Source organism: Scyliorhinus canicula, chromosome 20 (assembly GCF_902713615.1).
Source record: "Scyliorhinus canicula chromosome 20, sScyCan1.1, whole genome shotgun sequence".
Lineage (NCBI taxonomy): Eukaryota > Metazoa > Chordata > Chondrichthyes > Carcharhiniformes > Scyliorhinidae > Scyliorhinus > Scyliorhinus canicula.
The window spans coordinates 40680596-40701858 of record NC_052165.1 but is presented as its reverse complement, the minus strand read 5'-3'; the positions used below and the strand labels follow the sequence as shown (position 1 = coordinate 40701858).

Sequence of the window (21263 nt, the reverse complement as noted above, 5' to 3'; positions counted from 1 at the left end):
TGGTATTTGTACCATCACTATGGGTGAGCTCGATTGTCTGCAACCCACTTCAATTATACCATTTTTAAGCATACTCTCAATCTCTTTGTTAACCTGTGCCAATTTTAAAGGGTTAAGTCTGTATGGATGTTGTTTAATTGGAGCAGCATTTCCCACATCTACATCATGTATAGCCATTTTAGCACTTCCCAATTTATCTCCACAAATATGCCCATGTGATAACTCTTTCAGGTCAGTCCGTTTTTCCTCTGGAAGGTAACTCAACAATTTATCCCAATTTTTAAGAACATCCTCGCTTTCCAATTTAATTTGAGGTATGTTAAATTCACAGTCATCTGGATTTAGTTTGAGCTGGAACCATTAAAACCTCCTTTTTCTCGCCTTCCCTTTCAAAGTACCTTTTAAGCATATTCACATGACACACTCGGTGAGTCTTCCTTCTATCTGGTGTTTTTACGACATATTCACCTCACTTAATTTCCTTTCAATCTGATAAGGTCCACAAATCCTAGCTTTTAAAGGCTCACCTCCCACTGGTAACAACACGAAAACTTTATCTCCACTGGCAAAACTACAAACTTTGGATTTCTGTCCGCTACCCGTTTCATCACATTTTGTGCAACTTTTAAATGTTGTCTCGTCAATTCAGCTGCTCTATTCAATCGTTCCCTAAAATTTGACACGTAATCCAATAATGTAATTTCTGATTTCTCACTCACCAATTTTTCCTTAATCAATTTAAATGGTCCTCTTACCTTATGACCAAAAATTAGTTCAAAAGGACTAAATTTGGTCGACTCATTAGGTGCATCCCTAATTGCGAACAGTACAAATGGAATTCCTTTATCCCAATCCTCTGGATAAGCGTGACAATAAGCCCTCAACATTGTCTTTAATTTCTGATGTCACCTTTCTAACGCTCCCTGCGATTCTGGATGGTACGCAATTGATTTAAATTGTTTTATTCCTAAGCTATCCATAACTTCTTTGAATAATCTTGAGGTCAAATTTGATCCTTGATCCGATTCTTTTTCTGTGGATAGTCCATATCTAGTGAAGAATTTAAGTAACTCCTCCACAATCTTTTTAGTTGTGATATTACATATTGGAATGGCTCTGGAAACCTAGTAGACACATCCATTATCGTCAAAAGATATTGATTCCCAATTTTTGTTTTAGGAAGTGGTCCTATGCAATCAATTAGGACCCTTGTAAAAGGTTCCTCAAATGCTGGAATGGGTATTGAGGGCACTGGTTTTATCAATGCTTGAGGTTTCCCTATCACTTGACATGTGTGACATGATTGACAAAATTTAACTGCATCTTTATGTAGTCCAGGCCAATAAAAATGATTTTGTATTTTAGCTTGAGTTTTCCTTATTCCCAAATGATCTCCCACTGGTACCTCATGTGCAACTCGCAACACCTCCTTTCTATACCCTACCGGCAATACTACTTGATGAACTTCTGCCCATTTTTAATCCGCCTGCATATGTAAGGGTCTCCATTTTCTCATCATGACATTACTTTTATGGTAATAACACTCTGGTATACACTCAGATTCCTCTTCTGTGTATGCTTTCTGATACATCAGTTTTATTTCTTTATCTTTTTGTTGTAACTCCGCCAATTTTCCTGAACTAAAAATATCTGCCTCATCCTCCACCTGTTCTTGTTCTTTTTTAACCATCTGATCAAAAATCGTTTCTGATAATTGCACTTCAACTTCATTTTCACTCTTTAATTTCTCCTCTTGTCTTAACCTGTGTCTTTGTGACCTTGTTACTACACAATCCGGAACAATCCCAGGATATTCATCCTTCAACACTTCAGTTGTCTGATTTTCCACTGGCTTGTCCACCACAGTAGGCATCACTCCCACCTGTGATCCAACTATGTCATTACCCAACATCAACTGTATTCCTGGACAAGATGGTTTCTCTATTACTCCTACTACCACTTCACTACTCTTCACTGGACTTTCCAACCTTACCTTACATAATTATATACTCCTCTCACCCTGAATTCCACATATTACCACATTTTCTGGCAACATTCTTCCCAAACAACATAACTCCTCATCACTTACCATTAAAGATTGACTAGCTCCTGTATCTCTTAACATTGTAACTTCTTTACCTGCTCCGCCTGATACACATGAGTAAACTTTACCCACACAAGTAAATTATTTAAAGAGATCTGGCACCTTCTTATCAATCACCTCTTGATCAGGCTGTACAATCTTTTGCACCTCCTTTGCCTCACTTGGGCTTTCCTTTACCCCTTTAAGAAACCCCACTGTCTTATCCTGTGTTATCACATCAGCCTTCCCAGTGCTTTTCTTCAACCACCAACATTGTGACTTTACATGGCCTCGTTTATTCCAGTGAAAACATTTGAAACTTTTCATGTCTCTTTCTTTTTTAATCTGTAGTACACGCTCCTTATTATCTCCCATCAGATTATCTTTACCTTTACCACTTGAGTATTTCTCATGTCCCCAGTTTCTATCCCTCACAGGCTGAAACTGATGTCGGAAACCAAGCTTTGATTTATGAACTAATTCATAATCATCTGCCATTTCTGCTGCTAATCTCACAGTTTTAACCCTCTGCTCTTCCACATGAATTTTCACTACATCAGGAATTGAATTTTTAAACTCCTCCAAAAGTATAATTTCTCTGAGAGCTTCATACGTTTGGTCTATTTTCAAAGCCCTTATCCACCTATCAAAATTACTCTGACCCTTCCAAACTCCATGTATGTTTCACCAAGTACTTTCCTTAAATTTCTAAACCTTTGTCTGTAAGCTTCAGGCACTAACTCATATGCACCTAAGATAGATTTTTTCACCTCCTCATACGTCCCAGATACTTCCTCCAGTAGTGATGCAAACACTTCACTAGCCCTACCTACCATCTACCAGCTTTGTTTGAATCAGTAATACCAACATGTCCTGCGGCCATTTCATTTGTTTAGCCACCTTCTCAAATGAAAAAAAAAGCTTCTACCTCCTTCTCATCAAACCTTGGCAATGCTTGGACATATTTAAATAGATTCCCACCAAGCCGTCGACTTTGACGTTCTTTATCACTATCCTCATCACTATCATCCAACTGTATGTTTCCCTTTATGTCTGCCAATTTTAACTGACTGTCATGTTTCATGACCATTTTCTGAAGTTCAAACTCTCTCTCTTTATCTTTTTCCCTGATCTGTATCTCCCTTTCTCTTTGTTTTTGTTCTGCTGGGGCTATTCTTTCTGTTTTCCTTTCTTCTCTCTTTTTTCTTCTCTCTCTCTCTTTTTTCCTCTCTCTCTCTTTCATATTCAAGCTGCTTTCATTCTTTGTCATGTTCCATTTGTTTAAGTTGCAACTGAATTTTTGCTATTTACAATGAGTCAAACTGTATCTCAAGCAACTTTAAATGCTTAGCCACCGCCATAATTACCTCATCTTTTCGCATATTGTCAGGTAATGTTAACTGCAATGTTTTTGCCAAATCTAACAGTCTGCTTTTAGTCTCTGTCCGTAAAGTACTGTGTGTGACCGTCTCTACCCCCAAAAACGTCAGAGCCTCTGAAAGAGCCATTATCCACAACACACTCCCTAATTAAACTAAAATACCACACCTGAAAAACACCCACAATATGCTCACCCCTTACTGTCTCGAAGTTCACTAAGCCAATCCAATAGATAGACTTTTATCCCCGTCGAGCCCCCAATTTGTTATGGACCAGGGTTTAGAGAACCCCAAAGTGTATCATGGAATTCACCTGACCCACAACTTTTAATAGATTGTGGTATGGGGAGCACATGGCCCACTCCACAGGTTTGGTACAGCAGAAATGGAAAAGTATTTTTTAAAGCAAAACAATGTTTATTCTATGAACTCAAATTAACATTTTAAAACATACAGTGAACATCTTCGCAACTATTAATTCAAATACAACTCCCAAAGACTACAACACCAAGTAAAACTTTAAGCTTTCCTTTTAACATCCATATGACTTAAAAACAAAACCTTTATCAGAAGCACATCAGATTAAAGTCACTACTGAAAACATTTCTAATTCTGAATTCACGAAATGATCAAGAGATAGTCTTTTGATGGCAGAGAGAACAGCAGTACACCTGCTCTGTCTGGCTTCAGCTCCAACACTGAAAACAAAACTAAAACACACCCTGCAGCCTGCTCAAAAATGAAAGTAAAAAGCTGACAGACATCCCAGCTCCACCTATTCTCTGACATCACTGCAGTAGTAAACACCCATTTCTTAAAGGTACTCTCACTACAGATATTTATATACACACCCATTTATAAACACCCATTTCTTAAAGGTGCTCTCACATGATAGCAGTCAAAGGTAACTTCCAATCTGTCAAATTCAGGTGCAGAAGCCTGGTTTCCTCAGCCGTGTTTATATGGCTGGTCCACTGCTTGCTCACATAAATTGGCTTCCAGTCAAACAATTCCATGATTTTAAAATTCTCATCCTTCTTTTCAAATCCCTCCATGGCCTCACTGCTCCCTATCTCTTGTCATCTCCAAATCTCTTTGCGATCTCTGTGCCCTTCGAATTCTGGCCTCTTGGATATAAAGATTTTAATCGCTCCACTATGTCTGGTCGTGCCTTCGTGCCTAGGCTCTAACTAGTGGAGTTTGTTAAGCTCCAATAGCAACTCTATAATAAGAAATAATAAGAAATAGAACTTCTTTGACTCCAAGTTTACTGTGTTCAGTAATCACTTTCCCACAACAAAGCAAAGCCACCCCTTTATATATTGGTATAATCGCTTAAAGAATAAGTGTAATTTATTAAACCCCAATTCAAACTTAAGTACCAGGGAATTTTAACTCTTTCCTAACAGAGTTCTCTTTCCAAACCTCTCTGCTTCTCACTCCTCCTTTAAGATGCTCCTTAAAACCTACCTCTTTGACCAAGCTTTTGTCACCTAATCTAATTTATTTTATTCTTTCACGGGATGTGGGCAGCACTGACTAGGCCAACGTTTATTGTCCATTGCTAATTTCCCTTGAGAAGATGGTGAGCTGCCTTATGGAACGGATGCAGACCAAGTGGTATAGGTATGCCCACCGTCTGTTAGAGAGGGAGTTCCAGGGTTTTGACCCAGTGAAGGAATGGCAATATATTTCCAAGTCATGGTGGTGTGTAGTTTGGAGGGGAATCTCCAGGTGGTGGCGCTTCAATGGGTCTGCTGCCCTTGTCCTTCTAGATGGTAGAGGTCACAGGTTTGGAAAGTAGTTTGGAAGGAGCCTTGGTGAGTTGCTGTGGTACATCTTGTAGATGGTATACACTGCTCCCACGATGCATCATGCTGAAGGTGGTGGATGATGTGTCAATCAAGTGGGCTGCTTTGTCCTGGATATTGTCAAACTTCTTGAACTTTTTTGGAGCTGTACCCATCCAGGCACACTCCTGATTTGTGCCTTGTAGATGGTGGACAGGCCTTGGGGAGTCAGGAGGTGAGTTACTCCATGCAGAATTCCCAACTTCTGATCTACTCTTGTACCACAACATCTCTCTGTATGTCATATTTTGTTTTATAATGCTCCTCAGAAGCATCTTAGGATGTTTTATTTTGTTAAAAGTGCTATATAAATATAAATTAATGTTAGCATTGAAATGAGATGTAAATGAACTGCTAATTGAACATTAAAGGTGGAAACAGACAATTGGTCATTGTGTATATTTTCTGCTCCAGGTTTCACCCTAATCCTTCTGTAGTGGATCCCTATTTATCAATGGTTCAGCTATGGCCCTGGGTTCTCAATGTCAGCAGCAAATTAACTGTGGGAACATTGGAGATTATTTAATTCAAGGCTGTGTTACTGTATGTTCCTGCAATCTGTAAATCAGAGGTATTTAAGATGGCACAGTTTGTGACAAGCAAGTTAAGGAAATAGATATTAATAGGTGCAAAGCCCATCACAAACAAACTGTGCATCAAATAAACTATAGTTCCCTGAATTCAGACGAAAAAATAACAACAAAATGTTTGATGAGGCCAATGCTGGGTAAAAGTGAAAGTGTTTGGCTTTATTAAATTTAATTCCAACATCACCATTGTACATTGGAAGATTGGTATTATGTTAAAACACCCAAGCTCAAAATGTTCAGATTGCAAATCCTACTTTACGTGCTGGGTCAGTGCAGAAACACTGTTGTTTTTATCAGAGGATTGTTCTGTGTGATGGGGAATGGGATTAAATGGGAAATGGTTAAATCGGGATTTAGCCAACTGAGTTAATTTTTTTTCTCTCTGAAAGGACGGCCTCAGAGTCTGTGAACCCAACGACGCACTCTGAAGGCAAATGTTTTGCTGCTTAAACAGAGCCCTCATTCACACTTTGCATAATGAGTGGCCCAGCAAATTTGAATAAGAGACTTTATTCTTTTCTCATGAACTTCAGTTCTGGGGAATTGCCGGCTGCTGGAGAGGGAGTGCAGATTTACATTACACTGCGTGTCGCTGTAATAATCTCCATTTGGTACTATTCTTTTGTCCATACACATCCCTCAAATCTTTCCCGTTCCTCAGTGGGTTTTCAGATACAATCAAACTGAAAGCTGAAACGCCAGATCGCCCGAACTTTGTGCCCACATCGTGAGTTGACCCGTCTAATGGTAACTTCCTGTGAAGGGCCCTCCAACAACCGTTGCCTTTGTGTTTGCTGAAGATCACTGGGACTCAGTGTTTAACACCCAATGTGTTCAAGAACTCTTTCATGAAACCGGATGCAGAGTGTGAAGGGCAATTGTGACGGTGCAGGCAGACATCCGCACAGATGGCCATACTCTGTGCACTTCAGTGGGGTTACATAGCTTCTTCACCAGCTGATGCAATGGTGGGGCTGGGGAGTGGAGTGTTTAGGAAATGTTTTCCAGTGATCTGGGGAACAGTAAAGGTCTACATCCAGTCAGCGTCATTCGACAACACAGTTGCCAGTGTTGGGCTGAGTTTACAGGAGGGGTCAGCTCTGTCCTCCTTCAGGATTAAAAATAAAGTGTGCGCAGCTTTTCTTTCTTACTGCCGTGCCAGAAAAGTTAAACACAAACACAATGAGCTGGACTGAAACTCAGATGCAGGCTGGTGCTCTCCATTTGCCTTTATTCTGAGCTTCCATATCTAACGTTGGGGGCTGGATTTTCAATTTCCCCTGAAAGAAGGAACCAGAGGCGGGAAGGGTGTGAAAATTGGCATCAGAGAGTGGTGTGCCAGATTTATGGCTTGTTCTCACCTGCGGGCCATGTTTGTTCAGTGCAAGGGGTTGAACGGCCAACTCGTGCTCCAACGTTTTCTGATTTTGCATTCTGGGACAAAGAAGTGAGGGGTGGAGTGGGGGATTGGGGAGATGCAGGGGTTTTGCGAAGGTGGGGTTTGACAGCTACCCCTCCTTCCGGTGGCAAGTAGCCCATTAAGACACTGAAGCCATCTAAAGGCCATACATGGCCTCGAGATGGAAGTGGCCTTCAGCTAGGCAGAAAGCCTGGGGTTGGAGAAGGGGGAGGAGTTGCATTGTAGCCAACCCCACTCTTTAACCAACCTATACGGGCAGCTCCCATGTCAAGTGGTGAAATTGTCAATGTTTCACTACTGAAGGGCCTCCTATTGGCACACCAGCCTCAGGAGCCCACCCAACGTCCTGAATTAGACTGCGAGCTTGCCTGTTGGTTACTCATTTGTAGCAGCCGACAGTGTCATGTGGGCTGCGTTCCAGAAATACACCCAATGTTGGGGTCCCGCCCTTGGAACAAACCTTCTGCTCCTGGATTAGGAGAACTCATCCGAGGAAGACATCATTTCATTATCTTAAAGGATGCCTAGTGCTTCATTATTTGTATTAAAATTACCATTTTGGACTCAGATCTCAATCCAACTCATAAAATCTGCATAATTGGCAACTTATAAAAAGAGCAAGCCTGTCAAGTTAAAGAATTGGAAAAAATAATTGGGTAATCTAAATTTATTTTTAAAAAAAAGAATACAAGGTTAGGATATGAATCGCTTCTCATTGCTGAGAACTTTGATTTAATATTTTCGACCAACAACACTTTTGTATATTGCCTACCAGGGATATTAAAGAAAGGGACATAAATGCAAAATGAAAGACATGGGGCGGGATTCTATGACCCCCCGCCAGGTTGGAGAATCGCCGGGGGGGCGGCATGAATCCCACCCCACCGCCCCGATGCCGGCTGCCGAATTCTCCAGCGCCGGTTTTTTGGCAGGGGCAAGAATCACGTTGCGCTGGTCGGGGCCGTTGGCAGCGCACCCCCCCCCCCCCCCCCCCCCGCCCAATGATTCTCCGGTCTGTGATGGGCCGAGCGGCCGCCCGTTTTCGGCCACCGGCGTAAATTACACATAGTCTCTACCGGCGTCCTCGGGGGGACCCGGGGGATCTGGCCCCGAGGGAGGCCCCCACGGTGGCCTGGCCCACGATCGGGGCCCACCGATCTGCAGGTGGGCCTGTGCCATGGGGGCATTCTTTCCCTTTTCGCCGGCTGCTGTAAAGCTCCGCCAGGGCCGGCGCGGAGAAGAAACCCACTGCGCATGCGGAGGAATCACGTCAGCGATTCTGGGATCACGCTGGCACTCCTGAGCATGCGCCAAATCACGCCGGCCGGCGGAGGCCCTTCGACGTGGTTTGGCACGGCGCCAATCACTCCAACGCCGGCCTAGCCCCCAAAGATGTGGAGGATTCCTTCTAGGCGGCCCGACACCGGAGTGGTTCACGCCACTGTTTGGCGCCGGTACAGCCCGCCCAAAGAGATGATGAAGGATAGTGTAGGAAATAATTTGCAAAGAGACCTGTGTGGAGCAGCAGTATAGTTACTGAAGGATAGGCTATCTGTAATAATAAGCTAGAAGGAGTATGGCCATGTTATAGAATTTACAGTGCAGGAGGAGGCCATTTGGCCCATCGCAACTGCACCAGTCCTTGGAAGAGCACCCTACTTAAGCCCATGCCTCCACCCTATCCCCAAAACTCCGTAACCCACCTAATCTTTTGTTCACTAAGGGGCAATTTAGCATGGCCAGTCCACCTAACCTGCACATCTTTGGATTGTGGGAGGAAACCAGAGAACCCAGAAGAAACCCACAGGGAGAAAGTGCAAACTCCACACAGTCACCCAAGGCCAGAATTGAACCCGAGACCTTGGAGCTGTGAGGCAGCAGTGCTGACCACAGTACCAACATGCCGCTGTGTTGCGTTACAGTTCACTCGGAGAGTCCAGGTTGCTATGTCAACATGCACTTATACATGCATGTTGCAGTCTGGAGCTATGGATAGTGATGGCAGAGGTGCTAAACGTCTTTCTATCACATTGCTGACCTTTCCCTCTTACCACCTGCCATTGGCATATAGGATGAATTTGCTAGTTGCTAATCAGCCTGCTATAGTGTAATTATTATGCATCTTCTTATTTAAATCTATTGCAGATGCTATCAGTAAGTGCTGTGACATCATTACTTATTGTTGTTACCTGGGTATATTGGTATTTAACTATCATTAGTTCTGATTCTATTCTGTTCCTGTTATTTCGATATTTAGCTAGCTGTTCCCATTTTTGAGTCCATACTGTATGGGGTCCAGTTTAGCTCAGTTGGCTAGACAGCTGGTTTGTGATGCAGAGAAAGGCTAGCATCGGGGGTTCAATTCCTGTATTGGCTGAGGTTACTCATGAAGGTAATTCAGGGCCTTCTCAACCTTGCCCCTCGCCTGGAATGTGGTGATCCTTAGGTTAAATCACTGCGTATGGTCATCTGGGACTATGGTTACTTTATTGTATTTTAAACTTTGTTATTTTTATATATTAAAGAGGATTAACTTTATTAACAATGTGTTTCAACTATCTTTTTGTGGTCAAGTTGCCATGCCCTTTTTTGGTGATGAGAATTTTAAAATTTGAGTTTCAGCCTGCTGAAAACTAGGTTTTGCTAAGTTAGCAGCATCGTGGCTATGTTTGGGTCCATTAGTGAGTTTGTGGAAGAGAACGAGAACTAGACTGAATATGTGGAAAGATTGGAACACTTGTTCTTGGTAAATGGAATCGCAGATAGGACTAGAAAGCACCCAATTCTCCTGAGTGTGTGTGGTGGAAAGACAAGCTAGTGCGAAATTCAGCTACATCATGGAAACGGGGGGATATTTCATTTGCAGATTTAGTTACACTCATTCAGAATCATCAGAATCCTAAACCCTCAATAATTGTACAATGTTTCAAATTCCATAGTGATTTTCAGAAGACAGGACATTACAAGTTTGGGGCATTTTGGAAGACATGCTTCGGGACAGACTAGTCTGTAGCATTAGCGAGGACAGCATTCAGCGCCGTTTGTTGAGAGAAGCCAAATTTACTTTGAAGACAGCCCTTGATGTGTCTCAGGGCTTGGAAATGGTTCCCAATAATGCAAAAGATATTCAGAAGGACAATGGCAGCATGCAGGCAGGTGCACTGCATCAGGAGAAAAGGAAGCTGCAAGTAAAAAGGTGAAAACAGTGGAGTGTTTTAAGTGTGGAGGGTCACACCACGGGAATCATTGTAAGTTTATGGACGCTGTTTGTCACCAATGCAACAAAAGTGGTGTTTAGCGAAGATGTGCTGGGGTGCTAAGAAAAAGTCGAAGGCTGAGCAAAGAACTTCAAATGCAAGGAAGCCTCAGTTGACAGCTCATCACTTGGAAAGCTCAGACCAGGCAGAGGAGCACTATTACAACATATATTAAAGGAAATCAACTTTACTTATTAACTTTATTTACAACACACTTTTTTGTGGTCAAGCTACCACACCATCTGATTTGGCCACATCATGAATACACCTTCCTTGGTCATCAAGTCCCAGAATGGGAATTGAACTCAGAATTTTTGTCTCTGAGACAAGGGCACTATCCACTGAACCACAAGACCTCTTGAGGCGGTATACAGCGCAAGGTGAACTATGAGTTAAATAGACAGAGGTTAGATTCTGGGGAAAACAGCTGAAGGATTGGGCAGCGAATGAGCCAATTGAGGCCCTTAAATGGGTAATTCATATCCACCTAAGGGGCTCATGCTGTTGCTGATAGGACTAAGCTGATGGTGAGAGAGGCACATCCTAAGCACCAGGCCTAACAGCTTGCTCTGTATTGTCGGGTGGTGGATTGCCCAAGGTCCCTCGTTAACAGCCATGCTGGACACACCAAAGGGCACGCCCCCCCTTACCTTCCCCTTCCACCAGTTTCCCCCCCACTCCATGGCCTCTCAAACCCCAACTCCCACCCCTCCCCTAACTGGGCAGCAGGACTCCAATGATACCTTCCAACACTTAACAAGTCCCAATGCTGTGCTAAATGTCCCCTCAAGCCCAAGTGTGTTACCGATAGCGGCCAGCACTCCCAATAGCGCTCCAGTTACTGGGGAATTGACAGCCTCTAACTGACCGGCAGCTCCTTGATGGCTGCGGGACAACTATCTTTCTGCTGGAAAAGGCTTCCCTTTCTCCCCCTACCCTTTAAGTTGCAGGGAGTGGGAATCATGGTGCCCATTAATCAAGCCCATGGCGTCCATAAAGATTCAGAAACAATGGGAAAAATGCATGTGTGTGGTACATGTAGACCAAATAATAATGGTGCTTTCATTAATTTTGACTGCTTTGCTTCTTAACTGATCATCTCCATGGCAACCCTTGGTCACATGGACATTTTTTGGGAACCTAATCATGTAATAATCAAGAAACCAATTAACACTCAGAAAATTCCTGACCCACTTTGGTCTTAACGGAACAATAGGAAATGTATGCTTCCCAAAGCGCATGTATCATCACATTATATAAATACTGTGGCACAAGTGCAGCTCAAAGGCTGGAAACTTAGCAGAGACAATAACACACCTCCTGACTACTTAAAGCCAGTCCATCATCTCGGAGGGACAAGTCAAGAATGTGATGGAATACTCTCCCCTTGGATGCACTGGAGTCCAGCTCCAACATTGCACAAGAAGATCGACACCATCACAAGATGCACTGCAGAAACTCACCGAGCCTCCTTCAACAGCATTGTCCAAACTCGCAAACTCTATCATCTAGAAGGGCAAGGACAGCAGATGCATGGCAACACCACCAAATGGAGATTCCCCTCCAAGCTACACACCACCCTCATTTGGAAATAAATCGCTGTTCCTTCACTGTCACTGGGTCAAAATCTGCCATTGGTAAAACTACGGTAGGAGGAGGGGTAGGTAGATAGATGATGGCCAAGCTACCACTGGGCTTAATGTCTCCCGCTGCCTTCAAAGCTGCCGGCAGGAATGGCAAAATCCAGCCCCTGGTGTTTGAATGCTTCTGACAAATATTTGGAGGGGAGAATTCATCCCATTGCATCTTGGGCGGGATTCTCCGACCCCCGCTAGGTTGGAAAATCGCTGGGGGCGCGGCGTGAATCCTGCCCCGCCGCGCCAACGCCGGGTGCCAAATTCTCCAGCACCGGTTTTCGGGCGGGGATCTCGACGCACCGGTCGAGGGCCATTGGCAGCAGCTCCCCCCCAGCAATTTTCCAGGTCCCGATGGGCCGAACGGCCACCCACTTTCGGCCAGTCCCACCGGCGTGAAATGGACATGGTATATTCCGGTGGAACCTGGCTTGGAAGGGGGCTAGCGGTCCTCGGGGGGGGGGGGGGGGGGGAATCCGGCCCCCGGGATGTGCCCCCACGGTGGCCTGGCCCGTGATCGAGGCCCTCTAATCTGTGGGCGGACCTGTGCTGTGGGGGTACTCTTCCCCGCGCCGGCCTCCGTAAGGCTCCGCCATGGCTGGCGCGGAGAAGAAACCCCCTGCGCATGCACAGGAAACACGCCGGCGGTTCTGCGCATGCGCCAACTTGCGCCGGTCCATGGCGGCCTTTCGGCACCGGTTGGCGCGGTGCCAACCCCTCCGCTGCCGGCCTAGCCCCGGAAGTGCAGAGGATTCGTGCCATCGTGTTTGGGTGTGAAACATTTGCCGGGGTTATTCATTTATGGTTCGATTTTTATGGTTGGTTTTCCCCTGCAACCCCTGACCATTATTGATACTGTAGCAGCTCTTCAGACCAGATTTAATTAATTGAATTTACATTTCCCAACTCCCATGGTGGGACTTCAGTTCATGTTTTATGGATCATTAGTCCAGGCCTCTAGATTACTAGTACAGTAACATAACCCCTGTGCTACCATAACCTGTTTTGGGTGCTCTTATTCACCCAAATGTTACTTGACTTCTTCACCAGTTACATCGATACATTCGAGAAGTTGGGACTGCTTTCTGTGGAGAAGAGAAGGTTGAGATCAGTTTAGATAGAGGTATTCAAAATCATGAGGGGCTGGACAGAGCAGATGGGGAGAAACTGTTTCCATTGATGGAAGGACCGAGACTCAGAGGACATAAATTTAAGGTAATTGACAAAAGAAGCAATGGCGACCCGAGAGTATGACGGAGGGAGAATTGGATTGGTATCTGAAAAGGAGGCATTAAGTGTGGGCTTGGTAAATTGGTTCCTACAGAGAGCTGTGGGCTGAATGGCCTCCTTCATGCTGCAACAATTCTGTGACTCTGCGATTCCTAATTGCTGGTTTTGCTCCAGTCGAGGTTATTTAATTCTTGAAGAGAGATGTTGAGATCTTGAAGAGAGCTAACACTGTTTTTGTATTTCTCAGTATCCTTTCAACAGCCAGGCCCCGAGGATGGAACCGTGTTTGATGAGCAGTGCCCCACGGCTGCACTCTACAGCAGTGACACCCCGCTGGCCCGACGTGCCTTCAGCCAATAGCTGCTACAGCAATCCCACCATGCACGCGGCACGGTATGGGAACTCAAATGAGATGTACACGCCCCTGGTCCCGCGGAGGAGTGCCGAGTACGAACATGCCCAGCATTTTCCTGGTTTTGCCTACATCAACGGGGAAGCGACCACTGGGTGGGCCAAATAATTCTTTACCACAATTGTGACCATACCCAGAGGGTGGAAGTACAATTCCGCAAATACCTGGTCGATTATGGATTGCTATCGAAAGCAATGCACGAAGAAAACAAGACCTTATATTTTCTGCCGCTAGGGATTTGAAGAAACCCTTTGTGACACTAGCGTCTCTGTAAAGCTCATAATGGTGTCACTGATCCATTGGATCAGAAGCAAACCTGGGAATGGGGGGTGGGTGAGGGGTGAGGGGGATAAACTATAATCATTTCTTTTGGTAAATTCGGCAGTAGCACTGCCTGCAATGTGGAGATCGGCACATGTAAACATTGCCTATTCCTTTAACATGTGTCATGCTCTTTTTGACTCCTCTTTGGGATTTAACATATGCAACTTGTCTGAAGTTAAAGCTATCGTGGACGTTCTGTGGAGTAACCCCGTCAACTCTCGGCCGAATAACAGGAGGTGATGTTTACCACAGACAGGGAGTGTATTCCATTAGCTGCCTCACCATCCAGTGCCAATAAACTTTTAAACTCCTCAGTTCCAATCATCAAGATAGACTTATCTCTCTTCCCTGTACTGCCTTTTGTCAGGGCTTATGTGATGATGGCAACTCTTAGGAGACCTCAGTTTTGCCTGATGCTCTACAGGCCTTGTTGAATACAAGGATCATTGCATATTGGTGCACCTGCCTTTCGACACAGAAGACCTGAAAGATTTTACACTTGGATCTGATCCTGCTCCACACCGCACAGCAAGAAGAGGTACAGTACTGTGGACATCTGGGCAACTTCATTCGCTTGTTCTTTGTGTATAGCCACAGAAACCCTTAAGATACTTAAAGCTGTGCCTTAGAAACTGTTATGTACGTGTGAAAATGTTTATCTAATTTTCTATTGTATTTTCGACAGACTATTTTGTAGAAGTAATTTCTCTCTACCCCGTCTCTAGTGTGTCTGTGTATACTGTTTCCATTGTGGTTAATTAACATAGTATTTTTACCTGTACTGTTTTGCAATTACAAGATGCACTCAGCAGATTATATGGACATATTACCCTATGGGTAAGGTGAATAATTGAAAGAATAACACAAGAAACCCTAGGCATTTTCTTTGTAAATAAAAGCACTGATAGCACCGAGTGTGGTAACTATGGATGTGGAGAAATCTGAAGTACATAGTATTATTTGTACAGATGTGCAAGATATATGAAGGCAATACATTCTCAAAATGCAAATACATTTTTAAAAAAATGTCCAGCCTTTACTGTTCTTAATATTAACACTGTTCGCTCAATGCTTGTGCCGGAAATATATTCCAAGATTATACAGGTGAATGGGATACTGCAGTTATAGAACAGGCTGGGCTGCAGGAGACAGAGATTTATTAAATACAGTTTGCACACTTGTGCTTAATTGCAACCCAATCTTCTCCCCGTTGATACAATGATGATTAATCAGCATCTGTGCTCTCACCTTCATAACTGGGGATTTGATGGTCCTTATGTTGACAGACAGGCGCTACTGGTTCACTAACTATACTCCCATTCTCCTGGGAGGGGTGTATCGGGGTACAGCATCTTTCAAAGTTGTTGACACAGTTACCAAATGGAGAAGCATTTCATAATGAAATTCCGGATTACAGCATTTCACTGGCAATCATGATTATCTTTCAATAGAACGGAAGATTGAGCAGAAAATCTTGTAAGACAGGGCAAGAATCATTCCACCTAGTCCTGCGAATATTGACAAAATTCATTGCACCTAGTCCTTCTCCTTCCCCTAGTCCTGCAAATATTTTCTTTCAGGCAGCGCATTCTAGAGGGGCTGAGTGACCTACAGCTGCACTTACTTCTTGTGTTCATGTGTTCAGTGTAGAAGGAGGCCATTCAGCCCATCATGCTTGTATCTGTTTTTTGAAGGAGCAACCCAATTAATCCCACTTCCCTGCTCTTACCCCAAAGCCCTGCGACTTTTTCCATTCCAAGTGTTTATCCAATTCCCTTTACAAAGTTAATATTGAATCTGTTTCTACAGTCCTTTCAGGCAGCACCCTCCAGATCATAACCCTTGCTGTGTAAATTATTTTCTCATGTGTACAAACCAGTCTTGTCCTTAAATTAACAGGCAAAGTATTGAGGACTGATTTGGGGATCTGTCCTATATTTTAGTCTGTTCGAAATTTTCCGCTTATACACAAATTGAAGGCAGGACCATTTAAAAAATTTCATTCTCAGGATTTGCCATCTCAATTTGCCCTGAGAAAATGTTGAAGGGACTTCTTCTTGGATCACCACTAGTGGTTTCTTAAATCAAAGGGGAGCCACTTCAGAGGACATTTAAAAGTCAATTGTGTTGGTGTGGGACTGGAGTTACACTGAGGGCCAGACCGAGTAAGGATGGCAGATTTCCCTCCCTCAAGGATTTTATGACAATCTGCCCATTTCGTGGCCAATTTTACCAATCCCTGCCTTTATTTCCAGATTATTTTTAAACCCAAATTCAAATTGTCAAATTGGTAGTTTTTGAATTTACACTCTCAGGATTACTAGTCCAGTAACAATCACTTTATTGCTCCACTTGTGAATAAAGAGGAACTAATGAAACCAGATTCAGCAGGGTTGAAATCTTTTATGTAACTGAACTAACATACAGCAGGTGCAATGTGGCTAAGTGTAAAATAATTAACATGAGAGCAAAGAATCAGAGTATTTGTTAAACAATGGTGTAGCATGTTGATCAGGCCAGGTTTGAGGTGATGAGGAGACTCGATGGGCTGAATGGCCTACTTCTGCTCCTGCATCCTGTGACCTAATGGTCTAATCAATGAAACCACTTTTCTTTGCGGACGGAGACAGTACAATTCAAACAAGGACTCTGAAAGTTTTCCAAAGAGCAGAAATGCAACAGTCTGGACTCCGATTCATAGGCAGGAGATCATATGATAAAGTAGAATTGAACAACAATGATGATTTTAAATAACAAAAAAAAATGCGACATTTGGGGTTTATTTGCAAATCCAGCAGTGTGATGTGAAGTGGTTTCCTCTTTGCAGCAAAGTTACCAGCCTAAATGTGCAGTCAGGACCTGTTCCCGATCTGAAGCTGAGTGGAGTGGGACTCCTTGGATGCAGTATTCTCACAGTTTCGTGTTGACACTGTAAGAAATGGAAATCCAGTGTGGTGCTACATGGACGTCCTTCAACTTAAGTGCTCTCTAACTGCTACATTTCTAACTTTTCTTTTAAGCATATGTGTATCTCAGCATACATCCCCCCAAAACACATACACGCACATCTTGTCTCCTCGAGAGTCCCACTCTGGTGAGAACAAGCAGTGTAAACAGGGTCTGTGTCTGGAATCAAAGCCAGAGTTTAAATGCAAGGGAATTCAGGTAAATTGTTCACTACAGGGACAGAAGTCATGGTTATGGCTATGCGGGGAAATATAGTGAAACAAACATTTGTGTTTCTGGGGTAATAGAGGGATATGGTTAGAAGATGGGTTTCATCCTTAGAAATGGTTGGTGTTGATGTCACCTTCACATATTCCTAAACCTGTTACTACATTTGAATTTTAAGGAACACTAACTTTATTTAAAAGTTCTTGGGATGCTTGTTATGTGAAAAGAAAGCATAATTCTGCAAATGCTGGATATCTTGAGGAAAAAATCGCCCAGAAAATTCTGGAAATACTCTGTAGGTTAGTCAGCACCTGTGGAGGGAGAAACAGTTAGCATTTCAGGTCAGTCAGGACTGGAAAATCATTTCTGTGCAAGGGGTGGCTGGGAAACGGAAGCTCCTTGATTGGGGGGGGGAAGTCAGGAGAGATCGAATAACGGGTGTTAATCTTCTCAAGTCAAAGGGAATGGTGATGCTGAGAGCAGATGTGCATTTCCGAGTAAAAGAAAACATTTTTTTAAAAAAAGGAATAGGAACATAACGGAGTAGAGGTGATGACCTGAAATTGTGGAACTCGGTGTTGAGTCCAGAAGGCTGGTAAGTGCCTAACTGAAATGTGAGGCGCTGTTCCTCAAGGTTACGCTGAGCTTCACTGGAACAGTGCAGCAGGCCGAGGACAGAGATGTCAGCATGAGCGCACGGTGGAGAATTAAAATGACAGGCCACGAGTAGCTTGCGGACTGAATGGACATATTCTGGTAAAGTGGTCACACAATCTGCGTTTGGTCTCGCCATTAGTTTGTTCCAATTAAGCCAGGGGTGGGCAAACTTTTCCGTGCAAGGGCCACATTCAGAAATTCACAATTTTAAAGGGCCGCATAGTATATTAAGTAAAATAATTACTTCACCCGGTTATGATTCTGGGCGCCTCATATAGAACATAGAACAGTACAGCACAGAACAGGCCCTTTGGCCCTCGACGTTGTGCTGAGCAATGATCACCCTGCTCAAGTCAACTATACCAGTAAGTAACCCAACAGCCCCCCCCCCCCCCCCCCATTAACCTTAAAAAAATAATAAAAAATAAAAAAATTTTTTTTTTTTTTTTTAATGACTTGGTGGGCCGCATAAAGACCTTTGGCGGGCCACATGCGGCCCGCGGGCCGTAGTTTGCCCACCCCTGAATTAAGCCATTTAATATTACCATCAACACCATTTTCTGCTGCTTTTGATCTCAGCTTGAAAACATATGGCTTACTTATTTTCTTATTAAAAGTGCAGAGAAAGTGGAGATATCAGAGCATAACACCCACGTAAATGCAAATAAATTTGTTAATTTTTTAAAGAACTAAAGACAGTGGTTATTTTCATCAGCTTTGTGGGGTGAAATCTTCAAATTCCGAAGATGAAAAGAGAACCTATCTCAGAATAAGGTATTCAGACTGTCTGATATTGCACAATACCTTAAGAAAAATGGGAATAACCAACTAAAAAAATACTAGCAAAGGGCATTGGATCCTAACAGCTGAATTTGCACTTTATATTATCAGGATCACAGGTCTGTGATTCATTTCGGACTCCAAGACATGCTTAATGGACATAATTTTATTTGCAGGCCTTTGAAATGAACCAGCTTCTTTCAGTCTAATTAATCAAAAAGTACAAAAGGCAGGATTTCTATAAAAAAATTTGGTTGGATCTTCTAATTACGACAGCCTTTTGAGGTTGCATCTGGCGGTCAATGACGCGGAAGTCTTTGTAATCAGTTGAAGGTGGATGTGCAGCTCACCAGCAGAATTCAGACAAATGCAAATGTCGGCTAAATCTAGAAAATCAGCTTTCAGTTTGTGTTGGTGGATTGCTGCACACAATGGTCGAACATTTCATATCTCTATCCATCACAGAATTACAGAGAAACTTTAAATATTGCAAATGTGGAATTGAACTCAAAATTGATGCAAATGGACAAGCAAGGATAAGCAGTGTTTCATAAAGTGAAGAGTTAAATATTCCAGCGTAAGATATTTCTTCAGTTCTTAACCTGAAACAACACCCTTGCCTATTCTCCTTGCAGGCACTGACTGGGTCTACTCATAATCAGTAGAGACTTTACTCAACCAGCTCACACTTGCAATATGTCAACTGTTAGATGTGATTGTGATTGGGCAGCACTTGCTGAACAACCCTGAGCGTGCTAATAGCTACACTAACAACCAATTTAAGAAAATCACTCAAGCTCGTAACATGATTAATTTATGCTTGTTAGACATGACACACGTTCATTCACAGAGACCCTTTCTCTGCAAACAGAAATAACATGTTCAGGCATGTGTCTTTTTTGAATTACCCGGGAATTGGGGGAGCCTATAGTTCTCCGTTGCTTTCTCCATGACAGCGCCTTGGCCAATCAGAGTTGACATCTCAACCAATCAGCACCCTTTTCTCCCGTAGTGCAAATTATTTGAAATTTGGAATTCTTGCATTTGTCCTGATGAATGCAAGACAAAATGTTTCAACAACATGTCTCTGTTTTCAGCAACATTCAAGAAATGTGAATCTTGAATGAGTCTGGAGCTGGTGGAGGTTGGGACCCTGTCAGACAGCCTCACAGCGGGTATATGGCTAATCCTAGGAGTGGGGGGGGGGGGGGGGGTGGTCAGAGGTCCCTGTCCGGTTGGTTGTTTGGAATGTGAGGGGTTAAATGGCCCAGTTAAAAGGTCCCGGGTGTTTGCTCACCTGAAAAGTTTGAACGCTGATCTGGTTTTCTACAGGAGACCCCATTTGAGAGTCAGAGATCAGACAAGGCTGCAGAAAGGATGGATGGGGCAGGTGAATCACTCAAGTTTTGATGTTAGGACACAGGGACCTCAGTGCTAATTAACAAGAGGGTGTTTTTTTCTGCATTTAACACTTTAACAGACTCAGGAGGGAGATATACAATTGTTACTGGGGCATTAGCAGGCAGGCCGGTGGTTCAGGTCAACGTGAATGCATTGAATTGGGATGACATGGAATTAATTTAGAAGGTGTTGGCCTGATCTCGATTCACTAGTTAATTATGGAGAGGTTTCAATTGTGTTCTGGATCCTAGACTAGATTGGTCAGGTCCCAAATCCTTCACTACATAGGGGGTGGTGAAGGAGTTGTTGGCATTCATGGAACAGATGGGGAAGGCAGATCCATGGAGATTTAGGTACCCAAGCGAAAAGGAGGTTTCTTTATTTTCCCCCACGTCCATTGGGTTTACTCCCGCATTTCTTCGTGGTGGGTAGGTCTCTACTCTCCGGGGTTGAGGTGGCGGGTACTCGGCGATAGTTATATTGGATTATGCCACACATTATGTGGACCTGTTGTTGGGGCTGGACCGCCCTCAGCGACCCCTAGGGGGGGTTGGACATGGCGTTGCTCAATAATAAGGAATTTTGTGAGCACGTATCCTCCACTGTTGGAGGGTATGTATTTAACAAAATGAGGTGGTTTCACTTTCCATACCAAGGGAAGCATTATCAAGAGAGAGATAATTACTTAAAAGGCCTATAAGGATAAATCTGGGAAGGTGGAGAGGCAGAGGCTGGTGGATTCCATCCTTGAGGTGCCAGTTCTCGATAGCCCCAACACTGGAGCTTTCGGCAGAGAGGAAGAAATTACAGATGGAATTTGAGTTGTTGTCAACGGTGAAGGTGGTTAGCCAGCTGCATCACTCAAGGGGGATGTTCTATGAGTATGAGGAGAAGGTCAGTCATCTGCTGAGGCAGTAGGCTGCCTCCCGGGAGTTAGTTCAGGTTAGGGACTCAGGTGGCGGGTTGGTTTTTGCCCCAGAGAAGGTTAAAGAGGTTTTTGAGGCCTTTCACTGTGGGCTATATAAGTCTCAGCCTCTGGATGAGTTTTCGATAATGTTACAATTTTTGGATA

The 21263-nt window shown here is 43.6% G+C and overlaps 1 protein-coding gene across 3 annotated transcripts in view; it reads left to right on the top strand.

Annotated features, from left to right (window-relative positions):
- The window catches only part of rfx4 (regulatory factor X, 4), a 146657-nt gene extending 131475 nt beyond the window's left edge, over window positions 1-15182 (top strand). For all 3 annotated transcript variants that reach the window (XM_038781178.1, XM_038781179.1, XM_038781177.1), the window contains one exon: window positions 13691-15182. In XM_038781178.1, coding sequence (XP_038637106.1) covers window positions 13691-13963 — 273 coding nt within the window. In that variant the 3' untranslated portion in view covers window positions 13964-15182. The remainder of the gene's footprint in view (window positions 1-13690) is intronic.
- Window positions 15183-21263: the final 6081 nt, after the last annotated feature.